The sequence below is a fragment of the Brassica oleracea genome, chromosome C7, assembly GCF_000695525.1.
Source record: "Brassica oleracea var. oleracea cultivar TO1000 chromosome C7, BOL, whole genome shotgun sequence".
NCBI lineage: Eukaryota > Viridiplantae > Streptophyta > Magnoliopsida > Brassicales > Brassicaceae > Brassica > Brassica oleracea.
In genome coordinates, this window is record NC_027754.1 from 36660278 (window position 1) to 36677088 (window position 16811).

The 16811-nt window shown below is 35.3% G+C and overlaps 6 protein-coding genes across 6 annotated transcripts in view; 3 read left to right on the forward strand and 3 right to left on the reverse strand.

The window, feature by feature from the left end:
- LOC106303213 (glutathione S-transferase T3-like) overlaps positions 1–529 on the reverse strand; it is a 2201-nt gene extending 1672 nt beyond the window's left edge. The window contains exon 1 of the mRNA XM_013739543.1: positions 488–529. Coding sequence (XP_013594997.1) covers positions 488–529 — 42 coding nt within the window. The remainder of the gene's footprint in view (positions 1–487) is intronic.
- A 734-nt stretch (positions 530–1263) lies between these two features.
- Positions 1264–1737, forward strand: LOC106305695. The gene has a single exon (XM_013742045.1). The coding sequence runs from the start codon at positions 1264–1266 to the stop codon at positions 1735–1737; it is 474 nt and encodes a 157-aa protein (XP_013597499.1).
- Positions 1738–2737: 1000 nt separating this feature from the next.
- LOC106306344 (histone deacetylase 2) lies at positions 2738–5120 on the forward strand. The gene is made up of 11 exons (XM_013742921.1): positions 2738–3052; positions 3156–3273; positions 3418–3480; positions 3564–3799; positions 3884–3948; positions 4038–4084; positions 4200–4244; positions 4322–4372; positions 4540–4626; positions 4706–4793; positions 4877–5120. The coding sequence occupies exons 1-11, from the start codon at positions 2778–2780 to the stop codon at positions 4975–4977; spliced, it is 1176 nt and encodes a 391-aa protein (XP_013598375.1). The 5' UTR covers positions 2738–2777; the 3' UTR covers positions 4978–5120.
- Positions 5121–5189: 69 nt separating this feature from the next.
- LOC106306343 (ferrochelatase-1, chloroplastic/mitochondrial) lies at positions 5190–7705 on the reverse strand. Its single transcript, XM_013742920.1, has 8 exons — positions 7433–7705; positions 7067–7352; positions 6725–6970; positions 6535–6638; positions 6334–6460; positions 6098–6250; positions 5918–6018; positions 5190–5824 (listed from the first exon to the last, which is right to left on the reverse strand). Exons 1-8 carry the CDS (start codon positions 7498–7500, stop codon positions 5503–5505), a joined length of 1407 nt encoding a protein of 468 aa, XP_013598374.1. The 5' UTR covers positions 7501–7705; the 3' UTR covers positions 5190–5502.
- Positions 7706–8601: 896 nt separating this feature from the next.
- LOC106304494 (probable protein phosphatase 2C 72) lies at positions 8602–10757 on the forward strand. The gene is made up of 5 exons (XM_013740900.1): positions 8602–8875; positions 9383–9658; positions 9817–9934; positions 10022–10245; positions 10340–10757. Exons 1-5 carry the CDS (start codon positions 8681–8683, stop codon positions 10541–10543), a joined length of 1017 nt encoding a protein of 338 aa, XP_013596354.1. The 5' UTR covers positions 8602–8680; the 3' UTR covers positions 10544–10757.
- Positions 10758–10821: 64 nt separating this feature from the next.
- LOC106303214 lies at positions 10822–12346 on the reverse strand. Its single transcript, XM_013739545.1, has 2 exons — positions 11825–12346; positions 10822–11460 (listed from the first exon to the last, which is right to left on the reverse strand). The coding sequence occupies exons 1-2, from the start codon at positions 12344–12346 to the stop codon at positions 10822–10824; spliced, it is 1161 nt and encodes a 386-aa protein (XP_013594999.1).
- Positions 12347–16811: the final 4465 nt, after the last annotated feature.

The following is a 16811-nucleotide window of genomic DNA, read 5'->3' on the forward strand; positions in this document are numbered from 1 at the left end:
CCTAAATCGATCGAAAACTAATCGAAACCTGATTTAAACGGAAAATAATCGATTGAAACAAAACAAAATCGATTGAAGCAAAAGCAAATCGATTAAAAATAAAAAATCCTCAAATCGCAGATTTTTTTCGAACCCTAATTTTGATACGAAACGATTCCAACTCTATTGAATATAAATGGAAACAATCTAGTTCGATTAATATAGAAGAAAACGCTTCTACTTACCTTGAGGATCAGACGGAGTTGAATCGCGAAGGTGGGATCCGACAATCGCCCTAGAGAGTTGAGAGGTTTTTTTTTCTTTGCTTTCGTCGAAATGACGATTTTTTTCTCACCAATACCAAACACAATTGCGTCTCCGTCCAATCTCTTTCCGCCACGTCGCCCACGGACCGGGTCCGTCAGGATGCAATTTACGGATAAATCCGTCAAATAGGCTGGGTTTATATTAATTAAAAAATCCAAAAAGTGCAACGGACCGGGCTTACGGATTCGTTGTCATGCCCCGTTCCAAGTGCTCTAATCGCCATTAGGTGGAATTGATACAATATATTCTAGTAATAATGTTTTAACACTAGACTAATATAATGAACTTCATTTTTGATATATTTTAAAGGTGAAAACTTGGTCAATGTTCTGGATGGTTAAAAATTGCAAAACTATGCGATAAAATGATATCATTCATTCATTTAAACGTAACGTTCTAAATTTTCAACCAGCCATAAAAAAAAATCTCTAAGAACAACAATATTGCAAGTCTTTGCTGGTGTCATTAGGAGAGAGGGACCACGATTTGGCAAAACCAAGAAGGGACAAAGGAGAGAAGTTGTTAAATAGGGAACGTCCTTGCTGCGTCCTCTGCACTGTTTGCGGGTCCCACGACACGTAGTGGTCCGCGATTGGTTGATTTTTTTTTTTTTAAAAAAAAGAAACCAGAAAACGGAAAAAAAAGAAAAAAAGATTTTAAGGACTTCTGTCAGATAATGTTGCTCTAAGAAGATGATGACGATGATCGAAGTTTCTGAAACAGTACATTTTATTTTTCAACCTTTGGGATTTGCTCTGTTTAATCTCCAAAAATAGATGAAAATAGCTTCTAGTACTTCTATATTTGGAAGCGGCAACAGTAACGGTCTAATTACCATGTAATGGACATTTATATAACTCAGTAACACCTTCACGTGTTCCAATTTGTTCCATAAGCTTCAAGACTCAACAAAATCAGTTAATAATTAAGAAAACATTGCCCTATCGTTTAATCCAAATGGGGAGAAACCAAGGCTGGTGTTTGTTTGTGGCGGCGGCTGTGGTCGCAGCATTGTTACCATCATCAACCATGGCGGGTCGTCTGGAGCTAAAGAACGAAATCTCGGGGGTGACTGGTGTCCGGAAATTGAAGCTGGCCGTGCGGTGCTGGTCGAACGAGGACGACCTAGGGTGGGATACGCTAAAGCCAATGCAATCACGGGTATGGAAGTTCACGACAATGAACATGTGGCCTTTCCAGAAAACCGAGTTCCGGTGCCAGTTTCGTAGCGGGTTTGGAACAACGAGCCAAGACGTTGTGACAGTGTTCTCTGTCCAGAGCGGGTTCCGGAAAGAGTGTGGAGACGGAGGCGACGAGTGCATTTGGGTAGCGAAGAGAGATGGTTTCTATCAGAGAAGGGTCGCAAGGGATGAGAATGGTCGTAAGAGCTTTGTTGATATACTCAAAAGCAAATGGGTTTGGAAATGGTGATTTATTCAATACTTTTATACAATTTTTAATCAAAAACATTCATTATACGGGTTAAATCCACGTGATAACATTGTTATAGCATGGCTATAACCACTAAACTACATGTTTAGATATTACCAATCAATATTTTATTCATTTTCTTACCTCACCCGTCAAAGACTTTAATTTCGTGATAAAATTGGATATATTGGGCCCTGATTTCCCGTGATTTGTCGGTGTCATTGATTTTTTTTTTTTTTTTTTTTTTTTGAAACATTGGGACGTTAGTTTATTGACAGAGATATACATGTGGTTATATAAATATACACATAAGTATACATGAAGATTTTCAATACTACAGAGAAAGCCGTAACATTCATTATTTCTTATATTACAAAAATAGTGTAGGTGATCTCTTCTAATCCTGAGTAAAAACCATGAACATTAGTTTTGATGTAAAAGAACACCCAGCGTAAACTCTTTTGGTTTCAATTTCTGTTGGAAACGAAATTACTATTGTTGGGTTTCGTTTGACACAGTTTACATTCATAACAGACAATTTGATTATTCGCTGGCATGTTGAAAAATATTTCAAACCCGGATCAAATATATAGTATAATATCCGATTCATTCTATAACACTATATGAGTTTTGTAGGGCTGAGGCTGAATGAATCAGTCCAAATGACATAAAAAAAAAGTAGAAAACATCTGCATTACAAGTTTTAGTTGATTTTCTAAAATCAACATGATAAAAAATTTGAATGGATATTTCAAATTTAACAAACTTAACTCATTATTATATTAATTTTTAATAAATTTATTAAGAATCTTGCAATACAGATGTTATAGAGCTTTAATAAATTGCAAGTTTGCTGGTTAAGAAAAACATTTCATAAACAATAATAAGAAAAAGTCTTTGCTATGAGTTCTTTTTCTTAAAAGAAAGTGACCAAGAGAAAGTCCACGAAACGCGCGTCTTCCGCGCGTATGGAAAGTTGTCATCTGTATCAATATCTTTCTTCCAGAACAGAACAAAAACATAACTCGCCCGCTTCAGTCATGAAAGATGTCCGAGTTGTCTCGACGTGGACCGATTTAACTCGTGACTCAGCTGTTTACTTGCTATTCACGTTTTCCGCCATCAAAGTCTCCCAATTTATCTACCGTTGCTTTCAATCATCCGAAACGTCATCGTTCTCGATGGAGACTCACCCAGAAGCTCTTAGGCGAGAGCGGATTCTCTCCAGCAAACTCTACTTCAACGTCCCCGAAACAAAGGTTTCGATCATCTATTCATCAGCATACGACATCTCCTTCATGGGGATTGAGAAGTTGTGAGTGTATACCCAAATCTTTGACCAATTCTAAGAAACTATGTTGAATCTTGAAGGATTCTTGTAAATTAGAATCATTCTTGTTATCTGATACGCGTGCTAGGCATCCGTTTGATTCAACCAAGTGGCGTAGAGTTTGCAAGTTCCTTGTTTCTGATGGGTTCTTGGAGGAGAAATCAATCGTTGAGCCTCTAGAAGCTTCCAACAGTGATCTTCTAGTGGTACTTACTTGACTTCTCTCTTACATGTCTGAACTACTAACTATACATAGTGTTGATCAAATCTTCTTTACTTGGAATGTTTTTTTTTGCTTGAATTCATGTTTGGTCATTAGTCACATGGTTCTAACCTTTTTATATAATCAGGTACATTCGTTGAACTACTTAAACAGTTTGAAAAGCAGTGCAACTGTCGCTAGGATAACCGAGGTGATGATATCTAAATTTTCTTTTGGGTCCATTCAATAAATGTATTTGAATTTTTTTGTGTACTAAACTTTCTCCTGCTATAGGTTCCACCAGTTGCTTTCTTCCCAAACTTTCTTGTGCAGCAGAAGGTTCTTAGCCCATTCCGGAAGCAGGTTGGTGGGACGATTCTGGCAGCTAAACTTGCAGTGGAACGTGGATGGGCAATAAACGTAGGAGGAGGTTTTCATCATTGTACTGCTGAAAGAGGAGGCGGGTTTTGTGCTTTCGCTGATATTTCTCTTTGTATTCACTTTGCTTTTCTTCGTCTTAGCATCTCCAGGTAACTTATTCTATAGGAGATAATCATTTTTCCAACAAATGTAATTAACTGTTTTAGTTATTGACATTGTTGAAACTCGGACAGGGTTATGATAATAGATCTTGATGCTCATCAAGGGAATGGCCATGAAACAGATCTTGGGGATGATAGTATGTGAAACTTTTTTGTTTTGTATGTTATGATCCTTTGCTTTACTGGTGTTTGGTATGTTGATAACAGTTTTTTTTTTGGTGTGCAGGTCGTGTTTACATTCTGGATATGTACAATCCTGAGATATACCCTTACGTAAGCTAACATTCTTGGAACTTTTCTCTTTGGAAGTCATTTATTTTACATTCCTCTTAGTGCAGTTTCAGTCTTATGGCTTTTGTGTTTGCATTCAACACTTTTTTGCTTCCAGGATTATAGTGCTAGAAGATTTATCGATCAGAAGGTTGAAGTGAGGGTAAGCAAAGCATTTCTTCTCTCTTGTCATTTGATGTCACATTATATACTATAGTTATGTTGTCCTTTGTATGACAGAGCGGGACCAGCACTGATGAGTATTTGAGGAAGCTAGATAAAGCGCTTGAGGTATGCATTCCTTTAGTCTCTTGTTTCTTGGTGACGATAGATTAGGATCATGGTAGCTATATGAAGCTGAAAGCTAGAAACTTGGTTCCTCTAAAAGGCATGATTAGTAGTAGTTATCTATGTGGTCTTAAGAGATAAACTTATGATGGTTGCTTTTAACTCCTCAGGTTGCTTTCCTAAACTTCCAACCAGAGATGGTAGTTTACAATGCTGGAACCGATATCTTAGACGGAGACCCTCTGGGGCTTCTAAAGGCAAGCTATACACTACAGATTTATCATCATCTTTCTATATGAGCAGAATGTCTCTAACTTGGTGACACTCCTGGTGCAGATAAGCCCTGATGGTATAACAAGTAGAGACGAGAAAGTCTTCAGAGTTGCAAGGGAGAGAGAGGTTCCTGTTGTGATGCTGACTTCAGGTGAGAAACTAAACACCAACATAACCAAAATGCATGCCTTTTGAGTAATGTGTTTATAACAGCTTACATCAACTTATGTGCAGGCGGGTACATGAAGTCCAACGCCAGAGTTATTGCGGATTCCATAGAGAATCTCTCACGTCAAGGGTTAATCAAGACACAACTGGACTCAGCTTCCACGTGAAACTGTTCTCAAGAGCCAAAGCAGCTATGCTAGAGCTTCTATGCGTTGTATACATGTGAATACATAACCGTCTTGTCTTGTGTGTAATGTGTTCTTTTTCATTCCAAACTCAACATATAGTGATGAATTTTGCAGCTTTCTTATGGTGAAAAATGCACAATTAACTTCTCATTAATAAACAAAAGAATGCATTTGACAATTTGCTTTTAAGAAAACCAAAATAAGTAATAGATTATATTCCTTTACCTCATCTCTAGGAGGAACTATGTTCATAGCTAAAAATAAAAATGAATCCTGTCTCTTCACTCATTATTTCCCTTACCTAGTTTACATCTTGATCAAAAGTAATATATGTAGTCCAATGTATTGAACTACTCAACCACATCATCTCACTAGAGTTTGGTGTGCTAGTACTTCAATAGATTGGACTACATACATTACACTTCACCAAGACATTTCTCCAACAAACAAAAAACACAACACAAAACCAACTATTCATCCAGAGATTCTCAATAGGTTTTCTTCTTAGATAAGATGGTTGCGGAATGCATGGAACATCTTTGGAGAGAGAAGCAGTAGGAAGGCTAGAACCGAACCGAAGAACATCTTCATTATGTAACCGAAAGCGTCTGATGACTCGCTATCTTCTGAGACACCAGCACTTGGGTTCACCATTGCTTCCGCTGAAGGAAGCGACTCTATCACTGCATCAGCCAAGTCGGTGATGAAGGATGGCGTCAGACCTAGCGCCGGGACACGCCCCCAGTTCTCTATCCCTGACTCCAAAGCTAGCTCCCTGTACTCCATGTCTATCTCTTCAAGCGTCTCAATGTGCTCACTCACAAAACTGTAATTCAAAGACGAGAAATAAAGTGAGAAGGCAGATAAACATAGAACCAAAAGAGACAGCTTCTATGGAGATTATAATATGTTTTGTTACCTGACTGGAACGGCTAGTAGACTCTTGACACCATGCTTACCAAGGTCGACAAGAACCTCATCAGTGTATGGCTTCAGCCATTGAACAGGCCCAACACGACTCTGGCAAAGATCAATTACAGGGCTTGAGATAAAGAGGTAATGTACAAGCAGCTTATCTAACAGATGACAATGACCAAACCTGGTAAGCCAAGATATGGTTGTTTTGAACCCCTCTGGATTTTAGCTCTTCCATTATCAAGTCAATGCACTCTTCCATCTGTTTCTGGTATGGATCTCCAGAGTTCTCTACATAGCTAACTGGAACACCATGGGCACTGAAGAACACCATAACCTAAATCATACAGACAAGGACACCAATTAAAAAAAATAGTTCAGACTATAAATGTAAAACCAACCAGGATAAATAAACTGCACCTCCTTAGGATCAGAGAAAGTTTGAAGCTCCTTCTGAATGAGGTCAGCCATGGAATTGACATAGCCTCTTCTCTGGTACCAGGACTCTATAATAGCAACCGGCACTCTAGCTAGGTATGGATCTTTCCTGAAAGATGATACTTTCATGTTAAGGGGCCGCTCATGCAACTAAAACAATATGCTTTTATGGATTACACAAACCTGAATAAGTCTTGGAGAACGCGGACGCTTGAGCCAGTCGTGGAGATAGAATACTGAGGGTACAACGGTAGTACAACAAGTCTTGTAATCTTATCCTTCTTAATCTGGTTATAAAATGTAACCAACTCGTTATGATAAAAAATAACAAAGACATAGACATAAGTAACTCCATATAAAATGTGAAAATCACCTGCTGAACAGCCTCCTCAGTGAAGGGAAACCAATACCGCATCCCAACATAGACATCAGCAGAAACGTTCTTAGCTTGCAACGCCAACCGAATAGCATCAGCTTGCTCATCAGTAATCTTACGCAAAGGAGAGCCACCACCAATAGCAGCATACCCTTCTTTCGACTTCGGAGCGCGAACCACAGATATGAACTTTGCTATAGCCCCTTGGAGAAACTGAAACGGTCTAGGAAGCCGTATAATATCCTGCAACACAAACAAACAAACAAACCACATTTCATCAAAAAAACCAACACTCCAAAACAACTCCAAAAACTCAAAAAGCCTATAGATGATTCTCACCGGGTCTGCAAACAGATTATACAAGAAAGGCTGCACGTCGTTAAGCGTCTCGGGCCCACCTAGGTTCAAAAGCAAGACACCGATCTTATCCTCAGCAACGTTAGAACGGCTAGTGTCATCGTAAGAGAGGTCTCCAGCTACAGGATGATGCGCTTGCTCGAACACGTTCGTCTTGAAACTCAACCCACGGTGGTGAGTGATCGCGAGAGACCCTTGAGGTTTCTTGAAAGGTGTCTCCTTTGAGTGGAATCGAGCTAAAGGCAGAGACTTTCTCTGAGAACACGACCTGTAAACAATACAATCGTCATTCCATTGTACTAATCTAATCGAGCTAAAAACCCAAAATCGAATTGAGGATCTGCTAACCTCGGGAGTCTGTAACCGTTAGGGTTGGGAAGAGGACGAAGCCCAGATGATAACGCCGTCGCCTCCATACAGTTTTCAAATCGAATTGCAAGAGAGAGATCGAATTGGGTTGTGGGTTTTTTAGGGTTTTGATTAACCCTTTTTAAAAAGGGGAGATCTTTTGGAAGTTGGGGGAAGATGCGAAGAAGGTTGGTTAGGTGAATGCAAAGATCAAGACTTTTCCATTGGAAGCAGATGAGACGTGTTCTTAAGTCAAAGTTTATACGTTTGGCCAAGAAGAACAAAACACTTGAAAACGACAGTGTTTTGCAAACAAAGTGGTTGTTAGTCTTCCGTTTTATACAACCCAAACCGAACCGGTTCTTAACCGACATCTATTTGATTTTTTTTTGCATTCACACGTATAGTTTTCTTGATTCTAAAGATTGAGCTACGTGGCCGAACAACGGCCACTTGAATAAGTCAAAAAACAATTGGATACGGTAAGATGCTAGGAATATAGATGACCAAGTTATGAACCTTGCCATTATTGGACTTACAAGTAGAACATTCCGATTTGATGTCTTTTTTTTTTTTTTTTTTTTTTTTTTTTTGAAATTTCCGATTTGATATCTTTCACAAATCATTTTGTTTCGATCAGAACCTATAGTCAAAAACTCACAAATGTTGGTAGTAGGCTAGTAGCCAATAAGCCAAGCGATCTCTTTATATAAGTTGACCATATTATTGATAATTTGATATAATCTCAAAGTTCCTTGATAATTCATATGTATTATAAGGTGGTTAAGTATATTAATTATTAAAATATTCGGTAGTACACACATCAAGCATGTTCTTATAAGGGTATGATCTCCATAAGTAGAATGCCCTGTTAAACGGCAGAACTTGCCCTCTCAAGCCAGACTCGGGCAACATGATTCTCTATGCAACCAAATATTAAATGCAAGTCAACACATATACATCTATATATAATTTATTTCACTGAAGCTTAAAACTCAAGTTGGTGCCACGCATACAGTAATAATGTTATCTTATGGAATTCAATATACTATATAATATGGTTATTAAATTGAAGTAAGAAAACACTATCAATAAAATAATAGTATGAATCTTTAATAGCTAAGCACCAGCTTCAAGAAAAGGCTTTTCACATTATATAAGTTCTTGAACAGGTCGTCTAATCAAAGCTTAACATAAAGAAAATATTTTCTTCTTCCAAGTAAATTTGTGTGCGACTTTGGTGAGGATATGGGTCATTGCTTCTCGTTGCCTTCTTCCTCATCAGAGATTCATGAGGAAAATGAACACGGTGATGGAAATGCGGTGGTGTGTTATGGAGATGAGTTCGGTTTAGATCACTACCGTCCGGTTCATCGACCCGGTTCTGTCTGCTCTATACAAGGAACCAAAGCGATTAACCAAGATAATGCTATTCTTTATCTGGTACTTCATCTTGAAATTTTGTTATTTTCCTGTTTCTATATTCCTTCTCTTTTGTTCTATAAATCATTATTTTAGATGACGACCAACAAGGTTCTAGCCTTCTAGGGTAGATGACAAACCAATATTCGTTTCGTTTCGTACCAATAATCAAGATCGATTGTCTGCCTTGATTACTGTTTCAAGATCATTACAAAATTTATCTGTTTGTTTTTACATGCGAAAATATTCTTGAAATCCTTTCATTTTCATTGAAAATCAATTTTTTTAAGGCTATTAAAATCAATTCTTCTCACTTTTTGTAAAGTGTTTATTTGCTTTTAGATTATAAGAAGTCTCTTATAAGTAACTGTTTAAGATGCTAATATTTGAACTCGCTAAATATAAAATAAGAAAAGTAAACGGAAACAAGCAATCAAATCGATGCCTAGATTAACTGTTTTTATATGTGAGTTTCTAATATTTATGGAGTTAAGTAGATTGGTATAAGCTAACTGGTTAAGTCCTTAGGGATATGGAACAGAGGAAGCAGAGCTATGTGGAGTGTTTGATGGGCACGGAAAAAATGGGCACATGGTGAGCAAAATGGTGAGGAATAGATTACCATCACTTGTGTTAACACTAAAGAAGGAGCTGAACGAAGAACCTCATGCTTGTGAAGAAGATGAAGATCTCAAGTGGGAGAAAGCTTGTTTTAATGCATTCAGACTCATTGACAGAGAGCTTATGCTCCAAGTCTTTAATTGCTCTTTCAGTGGCTCTACAGCTGTTGTTGCTATTACTCAGGTACATTCTTTTTTTTGTTTCCTCTAACGTAACATTAGGTTTTGAACTTTTGAGTGGTAGGAATGGGTTATGACCATGAACGAATTATTTTGTTTTGTCTGTTGCCACCTTTTAAACCCTAATTATTTGATAAGCTCGAGCTCACTTGATTTTTTCAGGGAGATGACCTCATGATTGCTAACCTTGGTGATTCAAGGGCAGTGTTGGGGACAATGACTGAAGATGGTGAGATTTGCGCAGTTCAGTTAACATCTGACCTAACACCTGATGTCCCAAGTATGCCACTCTTTATCTTTGCCTAAAAAGAATGGTTGTAACATTAGAGGTTTGATGATACTTATTGAGCAAGTTCTACCGTCGCAGGTGAAGCAGAGAGGATTAGGGCGTGCAGAGGTCGCGTTCACGCAATGAAAGTAGAACCGTCCAGCCAAAGGGTGTGGTTACCTAACCAAGACATACCAGGATTAGCTATGTCAAGAGCTTTTGGAGATTTCAGACTCAAAGACTACGGCGTTATTGCGGTTCCAGAGGTCTCTCACCACCGAATAACTTCTAAAGACCGATTCCTTGTACTCGCTTCAGATGGGGTAAAAGCGCATATGATTCAAATTTTATTTTATACATTTTATCACTTTCAAAAAGCTTAATGAAAATCTTTGGTATTTAATATTGTTGTCACAGGTTTGGGATATGCTTAGCAATGATGAAGTTGTATCACTAATATGGAATTCCGGCAAAACCCAAGATGCGGCCGCTAAACTGGTGGCAGAGGCGGCGGAAGCTACTTGGAAGAAGAAGCTTAAATCTAAGAAGATTGATGATATTACAGTAATATGTCTTTTCTTGCATAACAAGGAACAACCAAGTTGCACTATGGACATGTGAATCATAAGATATAGACTACAGTATGATGGTCGAGGTACATTCATCGCACATGCTGCCAAGCTCAAACCTATGGAAACTCCAATATAAACTCATGATGTAAATGTTTCTTAAAATGGAAACTATTTGTGGCCGGTTCAAATATTCGAAGGCCTAAAGCAGATAAGATTTAAATGTGTTGGTCAAAAAAAAGATTTAAATGTGTTATTTTACTTTATTTTTATAAATGAGCAAAGTATTCTAATTCATGTTAAAATATTTAATCATGAAAACATAACTACTCAAAAGCTCAGAATCTTAGGAGCAATCTGAATCAAAGGCTCCAAAGCACTCGGAGAAAACTTTCTAGCAAAGAGAGAACACATGGATGTGCTTTCTCCATTGTAAGTGCAGTTGTCACGTTTCATGATCCTTGCAAAGAAGTCCTCATTGATGTCTGGCTCTCCAAATGTAGCCGGGTGGGCACCACCTCTCGACCAGTCTACCCAAGTCAAGCTACGGTTAGCCAAGGCCGCTGGTTTCTCAATCGTCAACATTGTTGGGAAATAATACTCGTCCACGTAACATGCGGGCGTACAGAACTCTTTGAATTTAGGATAATACAAGGTATCTTTGACAATGGAAACTGCAAGCTCCCGGTTAACCTCAAACCATTGAGACCCTTTCCTCCATTGCTCTATGGATACCTCAGGGGACATGTGGCCATTGTAACGGCCTCGGCCATAGGGACTAGGATCATCAAATGAACCCATAAAGCTGTGCTTTGATTTGCTTATATAACCGTAGATGGTAGTAAAGTTGTAGAGGGGAATGCATGACTCGGAGAGGAGAATAAACCATTCGTTTGAGGTATCTAGCAATGCATTTGCTAGAAGCCGCCTCTCTGCGTCACATATTGACATTCTTCCCCATTCTGCAACCTGTGCAAGGATGAAGTTAATCCAATCATCCAGAGCCTTCTTTTTAGCATATGCGAGTATAGTGGTCGAACATAATCCAATTCTAAGAAAAAAATCTAAATGTATAATTTAGGGCCTAAAATTTTAATTATATTTCTAAATTTAGGACCTATAATTAAAATATTTAATATATAAAGATAAAACTACAAACTTCTAAAACTGTATCATTATTTTCTGAATGTACATTTAATTTTTTTTTTTTTGAACATGCCTTGGAAATAATTTGAGACCACACTGCAATCACCATCGCATATACAAACAACTACTTCAAAAGTTTATTTACCAACCAAAACAAAAATTTTGCAAAGTAGATTAAAAGCTATACCTGACTTGGTATCTGCCGACTGTAGAATACAGAGGAAGCTGGAAACTCGCCCAAAGAAGATACTTGTGAATGGATGTAAACCGAGTAATGCTTTTCATGACCCTTGAGAAGCCTCTCCCAAAGCGGTGCAAACGGCAAGGGACCCAACGTCAAGAACATAAACGCGATTTTTGGGACCCTATTAAACGGATAGTCTTTCCTCTGAGGCATGAAAGAGGCCAGCCAAAGAAGCTCTTCATCGCTCATATTATGCATGAGAGCTAGAGGAGGTTTAATCCATCTATCCAAAACATTCGGTTTCTCACTGCAAGGCACGAAGCTAGAAGTGACTGAGGTCACCACGCTATTGATTCCATAATACTTGATTGTAGATACAGTAACGATGATGAAAGCAACTGAAAAAGCTAGAAAAAATACAAGCAGAAGAAGCAGTTTGATAGGAAACGCCTTATTTAGCCCTGTCCGGCCACATGTAACAAGAAGTTCTTTACCTTCTTCCAACTGAACAGCCCTGCTCAGCATCTCGTAGAAGTTTGCATAATAAGCGTTATGACTTTGCTTCTGTTAAAAATCCTAAAATTCTGTGAGAGAGATGAATGGAGAAGTCGTGCTATAAAAGGCGGATACCGGTGACCATTATAGGTAATTTGAGTTTGGCATATTGGAAGTGAAGACTCCACGAGTCACAGAAGGTTAGGTTCCAAAGCCGTCCTATTACAACCAACCTCTGAGACATCTACGATGTTTGGAAGGATTGGACCACTACTAAAAACTTAGAAGGCCATCCTTTTGATGAACTAATTATTACTCCATTTGCTTCATTTTTATATTTTCGATTCATTTTTATTAGATAATAATGATTTTTTTTTATCAAAATTAGATAATAATGATAAATTATAAATTTTGAAGAAATTAATTGTGTTTATTAGATTTTGATTGTCTGAAAATTGTGGGAACTAGTTAATGACAAAAAAAAAATAATGCATTTATAATCAAAATTTGAGATTTTTTTAAATATGTGCGAAAATTCCAAAATATATATACCTTTTCTAAAAGGGAGGAAATATTTTTTTTAACTCCTAACGTACATTTGTCGTTAGCTTAGACCCTGTCTTAATGGTTGGGTTCATAGTGAATATAATTTCTTTTTATAAGATATATTTTGAGTTGACTTTTTTATTTTTACATTCGGATTGTTTTGCGCAAACTTCAGACTTCAATTTGTTGAGGTTTTACAACGTCAGAACATCAATCGAATGAGTAGTTTTTTTGCAGGTGGTACACAATCAGGGGCTGACCTAGGTGGTTAGGGGTGTGGCAAGTGCCTCACCCAAATTTTTGTTTTTTCCTAAACAATTTGTCTAAAATCTATATATATTCCCTTTGAATTAATTTTTGTTACACTAGTGCCCACACTAGATAATGTCCTCCATTCGCTTGTGTAACACAATGGGGCCATACTTCCCAACGCCGACGGCAACTGCTCCGAATGACAAAAGCGAATCAAGCGTTATAGATTCAAGGGATCTAGCGATAGCAGAATAAGAGTAGATCAAACGGATCTAGCAGTATAAGCATAGATCAAATAGATCTACCGGTCTAGAACATATGTTTGAGTGGTAAAAATGGGTAAAAACTGGTTCAAGGTATTGTATTAGTTTTTATTTACGTAAGTTAAACTGAATTGACATATACAAATTAGTTAAATAAATTATATATATTAGTTAAAATGAATTGGAAAATAAATTTAATATATATTAAAGATAAACTGAATAAGTTAGTTCAAAAAAAAATATTTAAATAGTTATTGTATTTAAAAGAAGCTCTAAAATACACTTAATTAACAATTAGATTATACAAAATAAATATCTTAAAATATATAAATATTTTATTTGTGTTTTGATATATTCAAAACAATAATTTACTAATATTCATGTTTTATTATACTTTGAAAACTTGTAAAATATTTAATGAAACGTGCTTAAACTGTGGTCGATTCTAATATTTTATATTCTCTACTATAAAGTGACTTGGTTAAAACCTCAATACAACCCTTAAAATACTATAGAGGATGGGTGTAATTTAGCATGCACCAGACCATGGGACTAGACCATTGAACAAGTTTGTGTGCAAATTGACATACATCTATGGAAGACATTCTGACCACATTAGACCGGAAGCGTGACGGCTAGGATGGTTAATATGGGTACAAAGCTTGCAGGCTGGCACGGCTTCTTTCGTATATTTCTAAAACGGCTGTCGGTGTAGATTACGAAGTTAAGGTTTGTTTCTTTTTGTTAGACAACGTCATTGCACATCGATTTCTTATTCCTCTCTCACTCATCCCCACGAGTTTGAAATTATTTTATTTAGTTTATCAATTTTTAGCAAAAAACCAAAGATAATTTTAAGGAAATATAATGGGTAACCGTAACTTATTCGTTTATTCAATGACCTTGTAATTAAAAGAAAAATTAGTCAACTTGGACGATTCTTTTGTGATGAAGGAAATAATTAAAATTAAATGTGTTAGACCATCTCTGATGTATTTCTCTATTTTTTCTTCTAGAACAAGTTTGTCTCCAATGTATTCTTCTATTTTCTCCTATAAAAAAAGAATCTTTTAATTATTTTACAATTAACATCCTTTAACTTATAAATGTTGAAAATTAGCCCATTCATTATATTTTGTAGAAATTTTTTCATAAAAGTGAAATATTATTTATTTTAAAGATTTTATTGCAGAAAACACTAAACAAAAAATAATAAAACAAAGTAGACATTATCTAACCATCACTATTATTATACTTTTCTCATAAATAATCAATTAATACATTATGAAATGAGAAATGAGATTTTTTTTATCTTTGATATTTTTGAATCGACTTAAAAACCCTTGGAATCGGTTATTTTCACCATCTGATATTTGAAGCAACCAACAATAAAATCAACAAGTTCCATATCCCTCCATTTCATTTGAACAATATTCTAACGATCTTTGTTGATCCGAAAGTAATTTACCAGAATATTAAAAAAATTTAATATGTTATATTAATTAATATTTAAATTCAACTTAAATATGTTATCAATATGTAAATCTATACGTGGAAATTTTGATAAGTAAACTATAATTAATAAGTTTAGTTTCAAATATAAAATTTAAGTATTATTTGTTAAAAAAATTGACTTTCAAATAAAATAATAATATTATTTATTTATTTTATTTATAAATGTAATAATTAAGAATATGATGTAAACAAAAAAAAATTGGGTTTTACATGTAAAAATAATGTATTTCTACATAAATATGTATTTTAGTTATAATCACAAAAAATTTAAAGGACTATTGTGTAAATAAAAAAGTATGCATCTACTATAGAGGAATGCTATTTCTTCCCCTAAATATAGAGGAGAAAATAGCAATTTCTATTTTAGGAGAAGAAATAGAAGTGAGATGGAGTAGATTTTACTCTATTATAGCATATAGAGGCAAATATAGGTGTGGGTTGGAGATGCTTTTAGTAAAAAAAACAAACACATTGGTGATGATTGGTTCAACTGTGGCTCTAAAAATTTAGCTGTAGGTAAATTGGTTGTAGTTATAAAGTTGTTACTGTAGATTTTTTTGCAGAAATTTTTGATGTAGTTAAATTTATTTTAGCTGTAAATTATACGTTGTAGATATTTTAAAATAAAATATGTGAAATATGTGATGTATATATAAAATAATTATTTTTTGTCAAATTAAATAATTTATATTAATTTTTTTTATAAATTATCAAAGTTTACTATTATTTAAAATGTGATATGTAAATAATATATGTTATTTAAAATATTTCAATAATTTTTACAACACCCAAAATTAAATTAAATATTTGTAGATGTTTTTAATTATGATTATCTAATTTATTTGATATTATAGATAGTTTTTTTTATTTCACAGATTCTAGAGCCTATAAAAAAAAGTTTTAGGTTTTTTACCTAAAATACATTTAAAAAAATTTGTTGTAGTTTTTTTTGCTGTAGGTTTGAAAATAAAGGTAAAGCATAATTGGTAAAAATTTATAGAAATTTAATGTAGGTTTTAACTATTAAAAATAAAGATATAATATTATTAACAAAATTTAGTGATTTAAAAATGAATAAAGTTAAAGTAAAAAGATAAAATCCAACCCTTCAACCCCCTTCAAAGAGAATCCATTGATGTTATAAAAATACTTGATTTGACTTAAGAAATCTTTAGCAGAAAAAGTCAAAGGAGAATCCATTCAGCATTCATGTTTGGACAGACAATTTCAGAAAATAAACTGAAGCATTCATAATTTCATATATGGTTAATATGAGTTTAATAGCACAAATAAAGAAAGAATTGACCAAACCGTTGCAAATCTGGCAGATCCACTCTGTGAGATTTCCGTTTTGCACTTTATCATAATACCTTTTAAACTTTGGGCTTTTTGCATAATTGACCTATAACTTAAAGTCAAACACAAAACTAACCTCTTTTTTTTTTGAAAATTGGTTTTGCCCTATTCACCCCAAAAGTTCATATAATTTACGAAAATACCATCAATTTTTTTTTTTTTTTTTTCGAAAATGACATTTTTACTCTCTCACCCTCATCATCTTCAAGTAATTACAAGATTGTCATTGTCATCAATATCACAACCACCATGAACAACCAATTGAAGCTCTTAATGCTCCCAAAATCGATTTACCCTTCTTCTTTTTCCATTCTTGTGAACTAAACACAACATATCTCTCACTTTCTCTCCATAATGAGCTAAAAAAACCTAAGATTTTGATTCTAAATTTTTTATGGTTCATAGAGTCATAGAAGCTAACGATTCTGGGTGGGTTACTTTCGTTTGTGATTCTGTGTGCTTGGAGAAGCCTTATGTATGCTAAGGAACTTATCTCACCAATTTAAGGTATGACATCGAGTTTTTTTCCAGATCTGTTCGTCAGACGACTTACTTGGGAAGTC

Excerpts from the sequence above, each read along its gene's own strand:
- LOC106304494 (XM_013740900.1), top strand. The coding sequence starts at position 8,681 with ATGGGTCATTGCTTCTCGTTGCCTTCTTCCTCATCAGAGATTCATGAG. Across the intron at positions 9,659-9,816 it reads CTGTTGTTGCTATTACTCAG|GGAGATGACCTCATGATTGC; the intron begins GTACATTCTTTT and ends TGATTTTTTCAG. Across the intron at positions 10,246-10,339 it reads TTGTACTCGCTTCAGATGGG|GTTTGGGATATGCTTAGCAA; the intron begins GTAAAAGCGCAT and ends TTGTTGTCACAG.
- LOC106305695 (XM_013742045.1), top strand. The coding sequence starts at position 1,264 with ATGGGGAGAAACCAAGGCTGGTGTTTGTTTGTGGCGGCGGCTGTGGTC.
- LOC106306343 (XM_013742920.1), bottom strand. The coding sequence starts at position 7,500 with ATGGAGGCGACGGCGTTATCATCTGGGCTTCGTCCTCTTCCCAACCCT. Across the intron at positions 7,353-7,432 it reads AACGGTTACAGACTCCCGAG|GTCGTGTTCTCAGAGAAAGT; the intron begins GTTAGCAGATCC and ends TATTGTTTACAG. Across the intron at positions 6,639-6,724 it reads CTGAGGAGGCTGTTCAGCAG|ATTAAGAAGGATAAGATTAC; the intron begins GTGATTTTCACA and ends TTTTATAACCAG.
- LOC106306344 (XM_013742921.1), top strand. The coding sequence starts at position 2,778 with ATGAAAGATGTCCGAGTTGTCTCGACGTGGACCGATTTAACTCGTGAC. Across the intron at positions 3,274-3,417 it reads CCAACAGTGATCTTCTAGTG|GTACATTCGTTGAACTACTT; the intron begins GTACTTACTTGA and ends TTATATAATCAG. Across the intron at positions 4,085-4,199 it reads ATCCTGAGATATACCCTTAC|GATTATAGTGCTAGAAGATT; the intron begins GTAAGCTAACAT and ends TTTTGCTTCCAG.
- LOC106303214 (XM_013739545.1), bottom strand. The coding sequence starts at position 12,346 with ATGCTGAGCAGGGCTGTTCAGTTGGAAGAAGGTAAAGAACTTCTTGTT. Across the intron at positions 11,461-11,824 it reads GTCGGCAGATACCAAGTCAG|GTTGCAGAATGGGGAAGAAT; the intron begins GTATAGCTTTTA and ends ATCCTTGCACAG.